The sequence below is a fragment of the Chanodichthys erythropterus genome, chromosome 19 (genome assembly GCF_024489055.1).
Source record: "Chanodichthys erythropterus isolate Z2021 chromosome 19, ASM2448905v1, whole genome shotgun sequence".
NCBI classification, from domain to species: domain Eukaryota; kingdom Metazoa; phylum Chordata; class Actinopteri; order Cypriniformes; family Xenocyprididae; genus Chanodichthys; species Chanodichthys erythropterus.
Window position 1 is genome coordinate 7,682,200 of NC_090239.1, and position 18,275 is coordinate 7,700,474.

An 18,275-nucleotide genomic window follows, 5' to 3' on the forward strand; every position below is an offset into this window, starting at 1 on the left:
GGATCATAACAATACTACTTTTATGAAGCATAAAAAGGAACCTAGCCTTTCACTTATCACCCGATAAATGTCTTGCAGATATGTTTTAAGGCCAATCTCTCTCCTTTTCGTTCTGTTATCCTTTGGTTTAGTCCTCCAGTTTTCACTCTGTGGTTATCGTTTCTCATGTTGAAATCTTAGTAAACAAGTTCCTCTCACGGCTGACTCTCAGACCATATTTTCACATTAACAGGGACAATTTCACACTGGATCTGCACAAATTAACTAGAGTTCAGTGCAATAATTTGGCTTGTCTGGAGGATGGCAGAGACGAGTTACCACTGAGGGTTCTCACAGAAATTCTGTGAAAGATTCTGTAATATATCGTCGTGCCATACATTCCCATTGGGGCTTCTTGGTTTTGGTTTTTCACTCCATTTACAGTTCAGTTTTTTTTATCACAATTCTGTAGTCAAGATTCAGAACAAGCTTCTTCCCAGGTTGGTGACATCACAAACCCCAAAATTTACATAAACTCTGCACATGCAACAAAGGGGGTGAGGCCATATTGGTCTGCTTTAGAGAAGAGGAAGAGTTGTTGTAGTAGAGTGTTGTTACTAGGGATGCATCAATACCATTTTTTAAGGACCGAGTATGAGTACCGATACTTTTTTTCAAGTACTCACCGATACCAATACATATACCAATACATATACATACAACTTGTTTTTCAGATACAGTAGGTTTATTTACCAAGTAGACATTTATTTAACATATTTTGTTGTTTTATTAACATTAATGACAAATATAGGCTACTGTCCCTTTAAGACCGAATTGGACCGAAATGCTGTCATTTTACGCTGGACTGAATCAACTCCACAGCAACTACATAAATTTACCCACTAACCATTCAGAAACGTCCAGTTGCAATCTAAAGGTTGTAACTTCTTCCTGAGTCTCTCCGTCAGTGTCCGACTCCAGTTTGAACAATGTAAGGCTGAACACCGTCACTGACAATCCTCATTTTGGCTGTGTGAGATTCTCCAACTTGTTGTTGAGCAACAACTTGTTATGGTCGCCCTATGACCATAGTATTGAAAATGTTAACTTTTAATCTAAATTCTCATCATTTCACACTTCATTTCACAATTATTGATCATTTAAAATAGTTTAAAATCAATTGTGTTGAAGTCATTGACTCCTAGTCAAATAAACTGTGAACAGTTGTTCTCCAGTACTGAAATAAACAGAGCTTCACTAGTATTTCTTATATAAGCAAACCTTTTCTTGTTTCAACATGCCTGCCATTAGTGTCACCATAACAGCAAGTACCGCTGTTGTTTGGTTACTGAAAGGCTGTACCATTCATCAACTATATGCACTGATTATTCTATAGGCAGAAGATGTTATCAGTGCTTCCTGTAACAGCGTCTGCAGGCAGAGCCGATGTTGCGTTTCGCTCCCAGCAAATTGAATCACCTGCAGCGTAGGCCTGTACAAAAAAGATCTGCTTTCTTCCTTTCATTCTTTTTGCCTGAAACCACGCAATGTCAAAGACAGCACCGGAGTGGAAAAAGCGTTCTGTTGTTTTCTTTTTTTTTTTTTTTCATGTAAACATTAATGTGGTCTGTTGTGATGCTTGCTGGATGTCTGTGACCGGATACCAACACACTTACTGAGAAGATCTTTCAGTCCAGACAATGCTAATGGTTTCTTTTCCGCACCTGAAATATGAGACGTCCATCCAGCATTCTTTCAGTGTATCTGTGTGTGTGAGTGTCTGGTGGTATATCTGTGTATGCATGAGTGCATCCATAATCTAGTTTCCCGTAACCTCCCAATGGAATTGTTGCAGTCTGACCTTACAGACATTGTTGGATATGTTCATAATTATGCAATTCATGCCAGGGTAGTGCACCATTCAGAACTGAATTGAGAATGGGTTTTAAAATTCAACAGCTCAATTTGGACAGAATTTGGTTGCAAACTGAATACAGAATTATAAGAGTGCAATAGTGCCCGTCCACTTTCTCAGTGGCCTTGGATGAATGTAAAACTATTGCAAAATATGCTTATATTTATACAAATATTTAATTATTTTGAGAGCGTATGAAGATTGACATCATTTACAGTGCTTCATGGATGTGGAGGAGCGCTAAAGAGTTCTTTTGGCATGATTTGCTTGTTTCGATTGCCTGACTAGGTCCAGATTTTTTTGCAAAAATATATATTTCATATTTGAATCTTTATTATGTTTCATAAAATGAAAGCTAGTTTATGTTATTTTAATTTGCGTTATTTACTGAATAAACTAAAATTAGTTATATGGACTGTGGTAGAAAAAAGCACATTCTAGTTTGCAAATGATGATGATAATGATGAAGATAGAGTTCAAATATTAGAAAATTTTAATAATACAAAACAAAAGCAGAATTGCAAAAAATCAAGCTACATTACATAGCAGTATGCACAAAACATAAACAACATCAGACAAAGAACTGAAAGGGCTTAAATAGACAAGATAACAAACTGAATACAAACAGGTGTGATCTAATTAATGAATACCCATGGTGACAAACTTGTGGCGGGAAAGCAACAAGATAACTAGTACATTTACACAACAACGATCTAAAAAAATGGGAATGTTTTAGACGCATCCTTTTACAGAGCACTCGCGCCAAATGCGCTTGCAGACTAAACAAGTAATATGCATGTGCATGCCGTCACCGTTTTCACAGATCCTCGTTTTTATTGTTTACACAGAGATGATATCGGTATCGTTTTCAAAAACTTGCACTTTCAAAGTTTTCGTTTTCAAAGGTTTGCCTTTTCAGGCCCTCAAGACACCATTGTCATGTAAATGAATAGCCAAAATGCATAAAACGTTTTCCATTTTTAGTTGAATATTGTGTAAGCAACCAGGAATGTATGTCAGGAAAAGGAAATATATGTCATATATTGAGTTTCAAACTCCATTGTTTCCTCCTTCTTATATAAATCTCATTTGTTTAAAAGACCTCTGAAAAACAGGTGAATCTCAACATAACACCAACTGTTACGTAACAGTCGGGACCATTAATATGAATGACCCCAATATTTGCATATGCCAGCCCATGTTCAAGGCATTAGACAAGGGCAAAACGTCTGGATGTGCACAGCTGAATCATCAGACTAGGTAAGCAATAGGGCTGCACGATATATCGCATGCGATTGTCACGCGCATTTCGTCAGTAAAGCCGGTTCCCTGATTACCGCTAAATCGCCATCACCTGCTTTCAAATGGAGCGGCATTTAATACACGGAGCCGTAATTCACTGATAAGCCACGCAATATCGCGTTCATATCGCAGATGAATCGCCTTCGATAATGAACGCGATATTGCATGGTTTGTCAGTGAACTACGGCTCTGTCTATTAAATTTTACAAGATTACATCTTGTAAAAACTGGTTCTAGGGCACCATTAATGTTTTTTAAAATGTTGTAGATTTATGTAGCAAATGAGAATCAATAAAATTATCTATATTGTCTATTTCTATTTTGAGACAAAGGTCTTGTTAATGATTTTCACTTTTGTTCAAGGAAAATAAAGCAGCAGATTTTCAATAACAGAAGAATATGTAAAAGTATGGTATTTGGGTAAAAGGCACCCCTGCTGCTGGGCTGAAACGCACAATAATTAACATGATAATAAACAGCCGACTGACTTTTCAATTTGTTGACATGACATGGATTCAGATGGTAAATATCATTTATCAAAGTGGGTGTCCACCTTAGAGATAATTACATATTTGTAATGAAACCATCATATTTTTTTTTTATAAAAAAAAAAAATATATATATATTATATCATATAATGCAATATCATATTTATTTGTTACTACTGTAAAGCTTTATTAAATTATTATGGGATCTCAATGTTTTCAGAATATTTACTTTTTTTAAATAATTGTGCTTCTGTATTTTTAAATGAATATATTTTAATGACAGTATATTTATTGAACAAATTTGAATTATTTTATTTATCTGAATAAACCGACATATTACTAAAAGTGATTGATTTGAACAAGCATTAACTTAGACATATTATATTAGCTAAAGTATTTGTATCAATACTTTGTGCCTTTTTCCCCTATGCTGGTGAGCCATTTATAATATTTTTAAACAAACAAACAACGTTTATGATTTATTTTCAGATTCTCTGCTGCTCCATCAATGTTCAATAAAACATATATATTTCTTTTGAAATCATACACTATGGGAGTAGTGAAAAGCATATTTTTCTTATTTTTAGTCCCGCTGTATACCTTACTCAGATGATGAAGCACTTGAGCCTCAGTTATGATACATTCAAGCCTTTTCAGTATTTCCCTACTTATTGATGTCTGACGAGTTCTTAAACCTCTTGCAATATCATTGTTACCCTGATGAAAATGAATTGAATTCAATAAAGGCAGTCTAAGAATCTCAAGACTTATAGAAATGCTGGCCAATGATAGTCTTCAATTATTTAAGTCCAGATAGCGTTGTATAAGCATGTTTGTGAGCATAAATAAAATTCTGTAGGCAGGAGTCAGGCTACTGAACAAAACTAGTTCAATGCTCCTGTTCTTTGCATGGAAACTTTTTCTTTGACATCTTTGAGGTGTTGCTCCTGTGAATAGGTTAAAGTCACAGAGAGGCTGACCACCACTTTATCCAACAGCGACGGGTTGCCAAGGCAACATCAGCACAGACGGGTGTCTGTTTGTCAGCCGTCTCAGTCAGGGGCTTTTGAACTTCATCTGCTACTTTTTGCTCCCGTGCTTTCTCACTCTATCTCGCTCTTTTCACTTCTGCGTTAAAGGAAGGCTAATTAAAGGGGACCTGACATTGCTCTCTGTTGGCTGGAACATCAATCAATCAATGTCTGAAGCCCCTGCCCCTACTGACTCTCTCAACCTGCTGCACAAGCTCACAGCTCTTTAAAGGTTAATTATATTCATTAGAGAAAGAAGGAACAGGAGAGAGGAAGATAGAGAGGAAGTCACCCTGAATATATGCCGCTCGTGGCGGGATTTTATTCTTCACGAAACTCTGCAAGGTTAAACTCAGAGCCACAGCACCATCTGTCAGAATACGGGTGCATCCAATTGGCTGATAGTGGTCAGGCAAGTGGACTTTACAAGGTGTTTGGCCAGGGTGTTTATTCGTTTTAATTCATCTCTGACTTCTGCACCTTTGTTAACAGGTATGAGGTGTTAATGAATTATATCGACAAAATGACCTCCAGCAGGCCACCCATATGAAGTCTGTTTCTGATTATTTGGTCAGAGACATTCACAACAGTAGCCTGCTGGAGGTCATTTTGTAGGGCTCTGGCAGTGCTCATCCTGTTGCTCCTTGCACAAAGGAGCAAATAGTGGTCCTGCTGATGGGTTAAGGACCTTCTACGGCCCTGTCCAGCTCTCCTAGAGTAACTGCCTGTCTCCTGGAATCTCTTCCATGCTCTTGACTGTGCTGGGAGACACAGCAAACCTTCTGGCAATGGCACGCATAGATGTGCCATCCTAGAGGAGTTGGACTGCCTGCGCAACCTCTGTAGGGTCCAGGTATCGCCTCATGCTGCCAGTAGTGACACTGACTTTTAGAGTATATTTATTTGATCAAATAAATGCATCCTTGGTGAGCATAAGAAACTTCTTTCCAAAAAAAAAAATAATTAAACCCAAAAATGAAAATTCAGCCATTAATTACTCACCCTCATGTCGTTCCTGTAAGATCTGTTAGACCTTTGTTCATCTTCAGAAAATTAAGATTAAAATTAAAATTAAGATATTTTTCATAATATCCGATGCTCCGATGCTAAGTTCCAATGAATCAGTGATTCGGAACGTGGATCAAACTGCCAAAGTAACGCAACCCCCCCGCCAAGTGGTGAACCATTGAAATTTTGAAACACTTTTGACGAAGCCTCGCTTACTGAAATCACGTGACTTTGGGAGTTTGATGCACGCTCCGAACCACTGATTCGAAACAAAAGATTTTTGAAGCTTCATGAGGCAGTGTTTTGAAATCACCATTCACTATATATTGTTGAATAAAGTCGTTATTTTTTTTTTTGCCGCACAAAAAGTATTCTCATTGCTTCTTAACATTAAGGTTGAACCACTGTAGTCACATGAACTGTTTTACATTTTTAGTAGCTTTCTGGGCATTAGAAAGTGTTAAAGGATTAGTTCACTTTCGAATTAAAATTTCCTGATAATTTACTCACCCCATATCATCCAAGTTGTTTATGTCTTTCTTTCTTCAGTCGAAAAGAAATTTTTGATGAAAACATTCCAAGATTTTTCTCCCTATAGTGGACTTCAATGGCCTCCAAACGGTTGAAGGTCAAAATTACAGTTTCAGTGCAGCTTCAAAGGGCTCTACATGATCCCTGATGAGGAATAAGGGTCTTATCTAGTGAAACAATTGGTCATTTTCTAAAATTTGCAAAAAAAAATAAATTAAAAAAATTAAATTATATACGTTTTAACCATAAACGCTCATTTTGAACTAGCTCTCTTCTTCCTCTTCTCTAAAGGAATTCTGGCAGTGTAGACGCTGCTAAGTGAATTACTGCCCTCCACAGGTCAAAGTTTGAACTAATTGTTACATACAGTACTTGCACAAGCATATTGTAAATGAGAATTTAGTTCAAACTTTGACCTTTGGAGGGCAATAATAGACAATCTTATAGAGAAGAAGAAGAAGAAGAAGAGAGCTAGTTCAAGGTGAGTGTTTATGGTTAAAACGCATATAATTAAAAAAAATGAAAATGAGCGATGGTTTCGCTAGATGAGACCCTTATTCTTCGTCTGGTATCGTTTAAAGCCCTTTGAAGCTGCACTGAAACTGTCATTTTGACCTCCAACCGTTTGGAGGCCATTGAAGTCCACTATAAGGAGAATAATCCTGGAATGTTTTCATTAAAAACCTTAATTTCTTTTCGACTTAAGAAATAAAGACATGAACATCTTGGATGACATAGGGGTGAGTAAATTATCGAGAAATTTTAATTCAAAAGTGAACTAATCATTTAATTGTTTTGCTGGCAATGGAGGCCTCACTGAGCCATTGGATTTTATCAAAAATATCTTAATTTGTGTTCTGAAGATGAATGAAGGTCTTACGGGTGTGAAACGACATAGGGGTGAGTAAATAATGACAGAATTTTCATGTTTGGTTGAACTAACCCTTTAATGATATTGTGTAAATATGTGTGTATTTGAAAGTATGATTTTAGGTATAATATTTTGGAGCAATCACCACTGTGTAGGACCATGTTAATCAGAACACAGCCTCTCTTTATCTAGTCGAGTTTAGCTCATGTAACATGTACAGCCTGCAATGTTTCAGGGCATGTAGGAAGCTTTGTCTCGCTATCACACTAAAAACTATACCCCCCACCAGCCCCCCAAACTTCCTAATTAGTCCATTAACGCTAATATACTTCACACAAGAAGCAATTTACTATGCCTGGCAGGATCTGCAACCCGCTAACCTCATCGCTAATATCGTTTGATATTTCATTATAGTCTGTTAATAACAGCTCTCTTCAACTCTTGCCTTCTAACAAGACAACCATCATTCAAGCCCCACCACTCTACCACTCTCACTTTCCAAACTTCAGCCATTTTCTTCCGCACCCACACAGTCACAATCACGTCTCTCACGGTTAGAGGTAGGTTAAACTACAGGTCTAAAGTCAGTGTGGTACTAGATAATAGCCAATAACAGCTCTTCTATTCTTGTGGACTGCAGGCGGCCTTTGAGAGTTTATATGGTGCTCCTTTTTGACAGTGAGTCAAATATGTGATGCTCAATTATGTGTTGGGATCTACTGATTTATTCAAAAGTTCATTTATTTAAAAATGCCATTCATTTTGAAAGTTACTTGAGTATGCCTTTTTGTGATGACCAAGTTTCTGAATTAAAATTCATTTGTTTTGAAAGGCATTAGTTAAAAATATAAGGATGAAGAGAAAAGTGTCATGAAATTCATATGATATTTTTTTAATTATAATTTTATAAAAATAAAAAATAGATAAATAAATGAAATTTATATGATCTTTTTTTATTATAGTTTTATAAAAATAAAAATAAAAATCATCAGTGAAGCAGTTTTGTTAATATTGATAATATTTATAATGGTTAAAAACCCAAAATATTTGGGTCACAATATTTAAAAAAATGTTTTAAAAAATATTTGTTAAAATATTTTAACAAATATTTTATTTGTTTGATTTTTTTCTAAGTGTAAAATTATTTATTTTAATTATATTATATTATATTATATTATATTATATTATATTATATTATATTATATTATATTATATTATATTATATTATATTATTTTTTTATAAACTATCAGCTCCTAAATTTTATCAAAAGACAGACTACCGTATTTACCTTTGTGAATTCTCCATTTATTTGTTATATTTATATTTATAATTCTCCATATTATTGTTGTATCCTCCCCCTCTGGTGTACATAGGTTGTGTTGCTTCAATGTTTTATGGGTAAAAAACAGTTTACAATAGAAATTAAATTGTTTACATCAAGACAAAATGACACTATATTGGAAATAAGAAGCTATTTCAGACAGCAGTAGTTTGAGTGACAGAAAATGTTGACTGCTTGACTGAATAACCACCCAGCTGACCTTCTAACAGCATCTGGCTCATCAATCACAGTCCACTTGTTGTCTTCCTGTTTGCATGTGTTTCTGTGTCCATCTCTCTGTCATCCTCCTTTCTTTGTTTGTTGACTTTTTCTTGTTTCTTATTATTTGCATTATGTTCTCTCTTTGCTCTCATTATCTTTCCATCTCTCTCTCAGTCTCATTCTCTGTGTCTGGACAGATCTCTTTACTGTCTCTACTCCATTGTTTGTATTGATTGCCATCTGAGGTCAATGGCTTTTTAAAGCATCTAGATCGAAACACTGAGTGTCTTCCTCATCTGCCTCTCCCTCTCGCATTCCTTCCCTCTATCCTGCTCATTTCTGTGGAGTTTCATTCTTTTATCTCCCTCCATCATTGATCCAGGAGGTCGGAGAGCACTCCGGTCCAGTAATGCGTGGCCCATGGGCCTCCAGGTCATTTTAATTTGAGTTCAGGTCATTCGAGCTGAGAGAAAATGTGGTTTGTCTGAGTTAAAATGTCTGGAAGATGATCCGATTTCATCCACTTCACAATGAGAGGTGAATTAAAGCAATGAAGTTTTAGTTGGTGTGTACAGAAGAGAAAAAAGATATCCGGTACAGCGTTTTCATTCATCTCAACTGCAGCTGGAAGTATGAGATTTGAAATGTGCCATCTTTGCTTGTTTTACAACAGAACTTTTTGAGCCACTCACAGATAGTTTGGGGTCGGTTTGCTTTTGACACAAAAAATGAGAAGAAAGAAGATGTACATTATAATATATATATATATTACAGGGATAGTCCACCCAAAAATAAATATTTAAACATCAAAAATAAAACATTTCTTTACCCTCAAGTTGCACCAAACCTGAATAAATTTCTTTCTTCTGCTGAACAACTGTTACTGACATTCTTAAAAATATCTTCTTTTGTGTTCAGAAGAAGAAAAAAAAAAAATCAAATAGGCTTGGAACAACTTTTGGGTGAGTAAATGATGACAGAATTTTATTTTTGGGTGAACTACCCCTTTAAGAGATATGATCCTTTATACTTTAAAATGGCAGATATGCATTGTTCTGATCTTTATCAGTCAAACATGAGCAACTTTATTTCATCCCATGACTTTTAATTCATTTTCTGTGTTATTCAGTCTTTTACAAATGAACAACAGAAGCCAGGAATTAACAGTTCTGTGTCTCGGTTGGTTTTCTGCCATATTGGCTATAATGAAAGTAACAAGGGTCTCATGCAGAGGAACATAAAACTATTGGGACATGATCTAATCATGTGCTATTTACTCACTCATAGACCTCACTAAAACCTGGGGCAGCTTGTTTTACTTCCACATAGTCATTGTGTATGTTAGAGCGCCACCTACTGAGGGGAAGATGGTAATGTGAGCACATTTACATTCTGCACTGAAAAAGTAGAATTCAAGGTCATCACAATGAGATGGGAATAAGTAAAAAAATATTTTATAACTGTATTTATATTCTCTGAGGAGTTCTTCCATAAAGATAAGGAACATACGCTGAAATGAAAAGGAAACGCTCTCTGCCATGCTTGTGCGAGCCTGACTGTTTTGACAGATTACAGAGATGTTCTTTTTGCGAAGGACGGCTGTGACAGAATGAATGAGAGTCATTTGTACATATAAAATATACATAAAACGCTTATGAATCACTTATGAAAGGCACTCTGACAGTTTGGCATTACATTATGCTTGATGCATGGTCATTATTGTGGTTTTGGAGAGCAAACCCACTGTGTTTTATCTCTCACAGGTATTTGATACCGTCTCTGGACAGATCGCATGCTGGCTTCTATCGGTGTATTGTGAGGAACAGAGTCGGAGCGTTGTTACAGAGGAGAACTGAAGTACAAGTGGCATGTGAGTAACCATAGAAACTCTCCACCACTTTGGATTTGTGTGTTTGTTGGTCCTTGCGTGTGTGATTTTTACCAGACGGTCAAATTGTGCCCCAGTGTGTGTGTTTCACAGGAACAGCAGCTGTTGGTGAGGTGACGTACCTGTGTTTCATTAAAATCTCCTATCCAATGCCACAGCTGTGCACTCTAACTTCCTCATTAGATTGATGAGTTTTGCGGACCAATCACTTCACTCCCTCAGAATTTAATTCATTCCTCCATTTTATAATCTGTTTAGCATGAGGAACAGCTGCTGCGCTTGAACCGAGTGGCAAGTCTCTGGTGTTTCAATCCAGAGTCAAGTTTCACTGCCTACACTGTCCTCTCCGGCTGTTTCCGGTGTGGTGAGAAATCGAGTCCCCCCAGAAATCGGGTCTCCTTTAGGACCCCAAGTGATCCCATTACTTCAACGGACTTTTAATGGGTAGTATTTTTAGCGCCTGATTATAATTCCTGCAAAATCATGTTATGATTTATATAGTTTAAAATGCATTATAATGACCGTTAATGTCTTTTAAATTACATAGTTCTTAAACGTATATAACTAAAGCTATAGGTTGTGAAATCAAGCATTTCAGTTTGTTTTATTATGCAATACATAGGCATTCATTTTATATTTGTTGTTTGTGCACTTAATGTAATAAACATCACACAGTAGTGAAATAGGTTATAATTAGTCAAGACATTATGATAACAAAATGCATGGGTCCTAAAGGAGACCTGATTCCTGGGGGAGACTCGATTTCTCATGACACCGGTCTTTATTAAAGTTTAATTTTTCTCTCTCAAAGTATGTGAGTGAAGCAACTTCCTGTCTGTAATCACTTCACTTCTTGCTCACTTCCTGCTCGCTGATCCATGTTCACTCCATAGAAAAAAAAAAAAATGTTTCTTGAGCACCAAATCATATTAAAATGATTTCTAAAGGATCATGACACTGAAGTCTGGAGTAATGATGCTGAAAATTAAACTTTGCCATCTCTGGAATAATAATATTTCATTAAATTTCTATTTTTACCATATTTATAGATCAAATAAATGCAGCCTTGGTGAGCATAAGAAACTTTATTCAAAAGCATCTTTATACCAACCCCCAGACTTTTGAATGGTTTGTATTTGGTCTGAAAAATTGCTCAAAATGTTATTATTTTATTATTGACACAAGCATCTTCATATTGGAACTAACACACGTCCTGATATTGCTGAGTTAGATGCGTTCCTGGGTCAACATATTTTGTTGATCCTGGAACAACATTCTAGTCTGAAAATGTAGTCTTAACCCTATTCCTACCCCTAATCCTAACCCTACCCATAAGTTATCCCAAAAATCAGAAGGAAATGATAGACGAATAACACTGATATAGAAGCACCAATTCATGATTTTAAGTCTCAAATCTGATTGGTTGATATGAATGTTGTTCCAGGATCAACAAAAATGTTGACCCAGGAACATGTTCAACTCAGCAATATCAGGTTATGTGGAACGCACACATCTGTGAATCGCCATGTGCTCACAGTTAGCAGCCCATGCTAAAAATCTCAAAATGGCCGACTTATCAAATTAATCAGCCTGGCTGATGTATCGGCCCATCGCTTCTTATTATCGCCTTTCATTTCAGGATATGTCGAGGTGCTTCACTTCTGGTCAGGATGGAAGTACTTAGACCTTATTCTCATTTCCCTTTCAAGCACCTGTGTAATAATTGACATCCAATTACCTTTCGTTTCTTTTGAAGGATGAAGTGAGAGCAATCAAATACAGGAGTCAATACACAGGAAACGACATTGTGATATCAAAGGCAGGACATTGCCATGCTGGATATTATATTATTTTTTAAGTGGTTTTCCTTAATTAGCTTTTTTGATGAATAATGCTCTTGATATTAAGACACTGCCTTTGATTTTTAAATCTCTTCCACACCGTGTAGCATGAAATGGCATCTGTTTCTAACTGTCTTTGCTAACAAAATGAATAGTTCACCCTCATGTTATTCCAACCCCATATTACTTTCCTTCATCCTCTAACATTCTGCCTTAGACCTCCAATATTACAGGATTGGAATGACATCAGGATGAGTAAATGATGATAAAATGTTAATTTTGGGCTGTACTACATTTTTAAAACACACAACAAACCTTCTTTTCTAGCGATTGTTATTGAAGTTTAGTTTAGTTAGTTACTCGTGTCTGTGTTAAAGCAACAAGGACGTTTATTCTGCTGAATCAGATAAGAATGACTGCTGATTTAACGCATGGTGAATGTCCGTTCGGATGAGTCAGTTCTGGTCACTGTCATGGCCGATAGCTAGCTAGCACATATCATCCCCTGTCCAACGGCAGCCGCGACGATGTCTGGCGCTGTGTCAGAGCACGTCTGTCAAACGCTGCCCAACTGAAGCAGATGGTGAAAGACACTAGAAAACACTGGAAATTTCTGCTGTGTGTCTCTGGCAAAGGGACAAACGTTAATAACACTGCAACTGTTCTTTATCCACTGATGTAGTCACTTGTACCAGAAATTAAAGTCCTGTTTGTATTTGTAGTGGTGTTCTGAGTCAGTATGTAGACAGACGTTGAGTGCTAAATGCTAACATATGCACTATATAACAGTTTAACACACGTATGTTGTGTAATTTGCTCACTCTTACCATTTGTTTTGTGTTCGTCTATAGATATGGGAAGTTTTGAGGAAGGGGAACGAGCTCAAGCCGTATCCCAAGGAGAAGGAGCTGTTATACCGGCGCCTCACATTCGCTGTTTCCCTCAACCACAGGTTACCTGGTTCAGAGACGGACGCAAAATCCCTCCCAGCAGTCGAATGTAAGTTTCTGAATCAGTTGGGTTCCTTTTTTCTATTTCGTCTTCATTGTTTTCTTTCCACAAGCAGTTTGATTGTACAAGATTGTTTTTGAGGGATCTTCATAGCTATACATCTAGTCCGGAGATACGCACACTGTTATATTGCCTCCAGGTGTGTTTCTGAATGTGTGTATGAACTTGTGGAGGTTTGTTTGTTGTCATATATGCATTTATTGATTTGCTAGTGTGAGTGATCTCAAAAACCTCTATGAGTCATCAAAAGCTGAACATCTATCTGCAGAATTGTTTTTGTTTCTATCTATCTATCTATCTATCTATCTATCTATCTATCTATCTATCTGTCTATCTATCTATCTATCTATCTATCTATCTATCTGTCTGTCTGTCTGTCTGTCTGTCTGTCTGTCTGTCTGTCTGTCTGTCTCTCTATCTATCCATCCATCCATCCATCCATCCATCCATCCATCCATCCATCCATCTGGCTATCTAGTGGCTTTGTAATATAATGTCAGTCTACACAATGAAATTTAGGGTCATTTAATTATTTTTAAACGAATTATCACTTAATTAAAGGCCCCGATATATATTCACAACGAAGTTCTTTTTTTATTTCATGTGGTGTAAAAAAAAGTTTGAAATACCTTTGCAGCAATATACTGTTACCAAACATTCCAATGCATCCCAACTCTCTGGTGTCCACAGAATGTTTCAGCTCAAAATACCCCACAGATCATTTATTAAAGCTTGTCAAATTTGCCCCTATTTGGTTGTGAGCAAAAACACGCCATTTTGTGTGTGTCGCTTTAAATGCAAATGAGCTGCTGCTCCTGGCCCCCTTTCCAGAAGAGGCGGAGCTTTAACAGTTCGCGTTTCACTTACTAAACAACAACAAAGCTGGAGAATCTCACGCAGCCAAAATGACAATTGTCAGTAATGGTGTTCTTCCTTACATTGTTCAAACCGGAGTTAGACACTGATGGAGAAACTCGTTACAACTTTTAGAATGCATGTGGACGTTTCTGAATGGTTAGTGGAAAAATGTATGTAGTTGCTGTGGAGTTGATTCAACTCATCAACTAGCATGTGTCGTCATGTTAATCTTTTGTGCAAATCCAGCGTTGAATCAACCCTTGTTTGTGAAGCAGTCCGGCGTAAAATGATGGCATGACAAAAACACTCTTGTACAACGACTCTTCCTCTTCTCTAAAGCAGCCCAACATGGACTCGCCCCCTTTGTTGCGTGTTCTCGGGGGCGGGGTTTATGTAAATTTTAAGGTTAGTAATGTCACCAATCCTGGAAGAAGCTTGTTGTAGTCCCTACCAGCCATTTGTTGTAGTCCTTAAGCGATTTCTGTAAGAGAAAATATCTCCCTTTGCATTGAACTTTAAGCATTGTATTTTTGCAGATGTTGTTTATGCTCAAACAGCAACATTGCACACTAACTAAAGTTAAAAAAGAGAACACATGATCAAGATATTTGCTAGTATATCAGGTCCTTAACCCTTTAATCACCATTTCTAACTGGAATTGCAAAGCCTCTGAATGATGTGTCCAAGTATTGCCATTTTTTGTAATGTTGTTTCTGTTTTCCTCACGCTCTCTCTGTCTTCCTGTGCTCCTTCCTGCACTCTTATATGCCTTGCTTGCATATGAACATCTGTTTCTAGCTTCTCTCTTGCAAATGAGTGGGACTGATAACATTTATTCCAGGAAAATCATTTAATTGAATTTTAATCAGGCCATTGGCACCTCCGTCGCAGTTTCAAAGACTCCGTGAAAAATGGAAATAAGCGTAACATTGACCGAGACACCCATGGAGGACTGCTAGTCTGTCTGAGAGCGTCCTGTCGCTTCTGACTCCGTCTGCTCTAGATTGGTGAATTCTAATCTCTCGCTCTTTATTTTTGTCAGATTGTACTCATTTTGTGGCTCTCGTTTCAGTGAAAACTAGCTGTGCGGCCCAAGGGTCATGAAATGGAGAGAAGCATAAAGCTTTCTCCCTCACCTCTCATCCACTCTGTGTCTCTTTTCCCTCTAATCATGCAATCATACGGCCCAGAAAAGAGCAGGATAATCTATGTCTGAGAGAGAGGGAGAGAGAGAGACGCGTTTCTCCATTTTTGCTCACAACCCTGCCTCCCTTCAGCCACTTTGAGATTCTAGCGCACAAGAGCGCTGCTGTGGATGATAAAATGACATTTTCCAGCACTTTGCTTTTGAGTCGCCTACAGTGCTAATTTGTGTTAACAGTGCTGTTGACATTTTGCCAAATTATGTTAAGTTTGTGTTACATGGAAAGTATGAATTATAGAATAGCATTCTTGTTTTAAAAGACAACATGAAAGTATTTGCATTTAATATGCCCACTGATTAAATCAGGGGAGGGTGAAATATACTATTATTAGGGTTGTTCCGATTCTGATACTAGTATCGGAAATACCACCGATGCCAGCAAAAATTCTAGCATCGGTATCGGCGAGTAATTAAACTCATATACCGATCCGATACCATTTTCTTAAACAATATCTAGTTGTGCCCGCTGTCTTTGCTTAACGCAGCAAATCGGAAATCAATTCTTCTCAGAATGCAAACACAGGAAGTTGTGCTGTGTTGCCATAAGCAACCACTGTTTAGAGCAGCGAAGAAGTGAAAAACAGGGTTATTTATTAGAAATAAAACTAAATAAGATGCTAAATGAATTAATTTAAAGTGAATCTGAAGCATACCTTTCTCATTCGGCACTGTTTCCATTTTCAAGACGAATACTAAACTATTAGGCTATTTATTATGTAAGCTTTGTACTTAACTCGCATTATCAACATCATTCTTCACATAACAGCACAGTCAGGCGGTGGTCACAGGACGGCAGATTGTATTACAGAATTGAATTGAGCAGTGTAAAGTTTTATATGTTTGGTTGATTGTATTTTATTTTAATATTTAACAGCTGCGATATCAAGTAAGCAATGCAAAAATGTGTGTGTGCGCGCATGAGGCGTCGTTGCGACCACTGGAACGTTTTTTCCTAAACTGTACTTTGTAATTTATGGTTTATGGTCGTAATTTAAAAGACAGACATAATTCATACATTTACAAAAGACATTTAAATAATGAAAACAAGCAAAATGTCTGTTTCCTTTCCTAGATCGCTGGAGTGTGCCACAATGAACCACTTTCGTTTTGTTAATATGTAGACCTAATTATATGGTGAAATATTTTGCGTAGCCTATAGGCCTAAATATTCCCTTTTGTTGTATATGTGTAGACTTGTGCCGATATTCGGTAATGCGATAAATCGCGATAATGAATATGCACGATATTGTAATCGTCGGCACTTCAGAATACCGTAAATAATAATTTATTACCAATTATTAATTTTTTATAAGGCAATTAAGAATACTTTACCCATCAATCGTATAAAATGCACAACACCGCTGTCTTCTGCGTCAAAAGGACACGCGCTCAGATGTAAACAATCCCAACGTGCACGAGAAGCACATGGCGGAACGAGTGAAGGAGACGAGCTGAATGAAAGTGCGCGTTCACTCTCTGACAGCAGAGGGCGCTGATGGAACAGCAGCGTGCAGCGGTTACCACGGAAACCGTGCAAACAAAGTAACTGCGCTAGTGAAGTTTTTAAAATGCTTCAAACAGCCATTCGTTTTTTTGTAATCTCAGTGTTGTTCATCACAGCACCAAATACTGAATACTTAAAAAAGACTTAAAAGGATATTTATTTTCAAACCTAAACATTTTTATATTTTAATCTGGACTACAACATGCCCTAATGATTAGAAATGTTCCGATTATTTGTTATTGTTCAGTAAAACTTTGAAAACATACAGCTTAATTAGTTAACATGTTAATTCATTATCACTAAACTGACAATAAAAATACTTATAAAGTATTAATTATTATTAATAATGTTAATTTCTTATTTACTATTTAATAACATTACTAAAATCAAAATAACTTATTTAATGGACCTGAGATAAAACTAACAATGATCAGTTGTGTTTCTAAACTAACATTAACAAAAAATAACACTTTCTGTAACAAATGTAGCTATTGCTCAATCTTAGTTAATGCATTAAATAGAGTAAAGTGTTATCTGTTGTTCTTTATAGCCTAATTTTTTTGCATTTTAATCTGTTTGAAAATTTCAGTCAGAGTTGTTTTTGTTTTATTACAAAAAAGTTCTTAAAACTGTTAAACTATGACAAAAATGGTTTTGCAACTTATTTTAACGTTGTGATAATAGCGTATACCGTGATAAAAAGCTTCATCAATTAATCGCAACATGAAAATTTGATACCGTCACATGCCTATATATGTGTTATGTTAGCCTATAGTTTTATTGTGAACCGCTGCATGTGCATGATGTGGCGTTGTGTGAACTCATGTTCTACATATCCTGTAATTTTCGCTGGTTTCAAAACGCACAACAAGCTGCATATTAGCCTACTTGAAATTCATGTTCACTTAAATGTAGGGCTAATGGTGACATATATCATCGGAAAAACTAATACCAGGGCATTGCCATTGTGACTTACCTAACCTATGATGACTTGACAGCTGAGCCTGAGCGCGTCAGTGCGGGCATATCTCACTTTAGAGCGTCAGCGCAGGCATTTCACTCACGTTTGATGCATCAGCGTCACATTTGCATAGGCTGTACAATTTGAATTAGTGATTGGTTGACTGCCAAAGCAAAACATTAAATAGAACGAAAAAATAACGTTATTAACCGGTTAATGGCCATTTCAAATGAGCGTTTCTGTTCAGAACGATTCAATCTGATTCAGTTTCCGTTTCTGGTTACGTTCCGGTCAAAATTTCGTTGGTTTCCGTTTTCGTTCCTTGAACTGGTTCAGAGC

At 36.7% G+C, this 18,275-nt stretch overlaps 1 protein-coding gene across 9 annotated transcripts in view; it reads left to right on the forward strand.

Moving 5' to 3' along the window:
* sdk2b (sidekick cell adhesion molecule 2b) overlaps positions 1–18,275 on the forward strand; it is a 387,802-nt gene that overhangs the window by 263,091 nt on the left and 106,436 nt on the right. For 8 of the 9 annotated variants that reach the window (XM_067368564.1, XM_067368569.1, XM_067368568.1 and 5 more), the window contains 2 exons: positions 10,433–10,539; positions 13,250–13,397. In XM_067368564.1, coding sequence (XP_067224665.1) covers positions 10,433–10,539; positions 13,250–13,397 — 255 coding nt within the window. Of the gene's footprint in view, positions 1–10,432; positions 10,540–10,634; positions 10,671–13,249; positions 13,398–18,275 lie in introns of all 9 variants that reach the window. The other variant, XM_067368572.1, reaches the window with a different exon arrangement.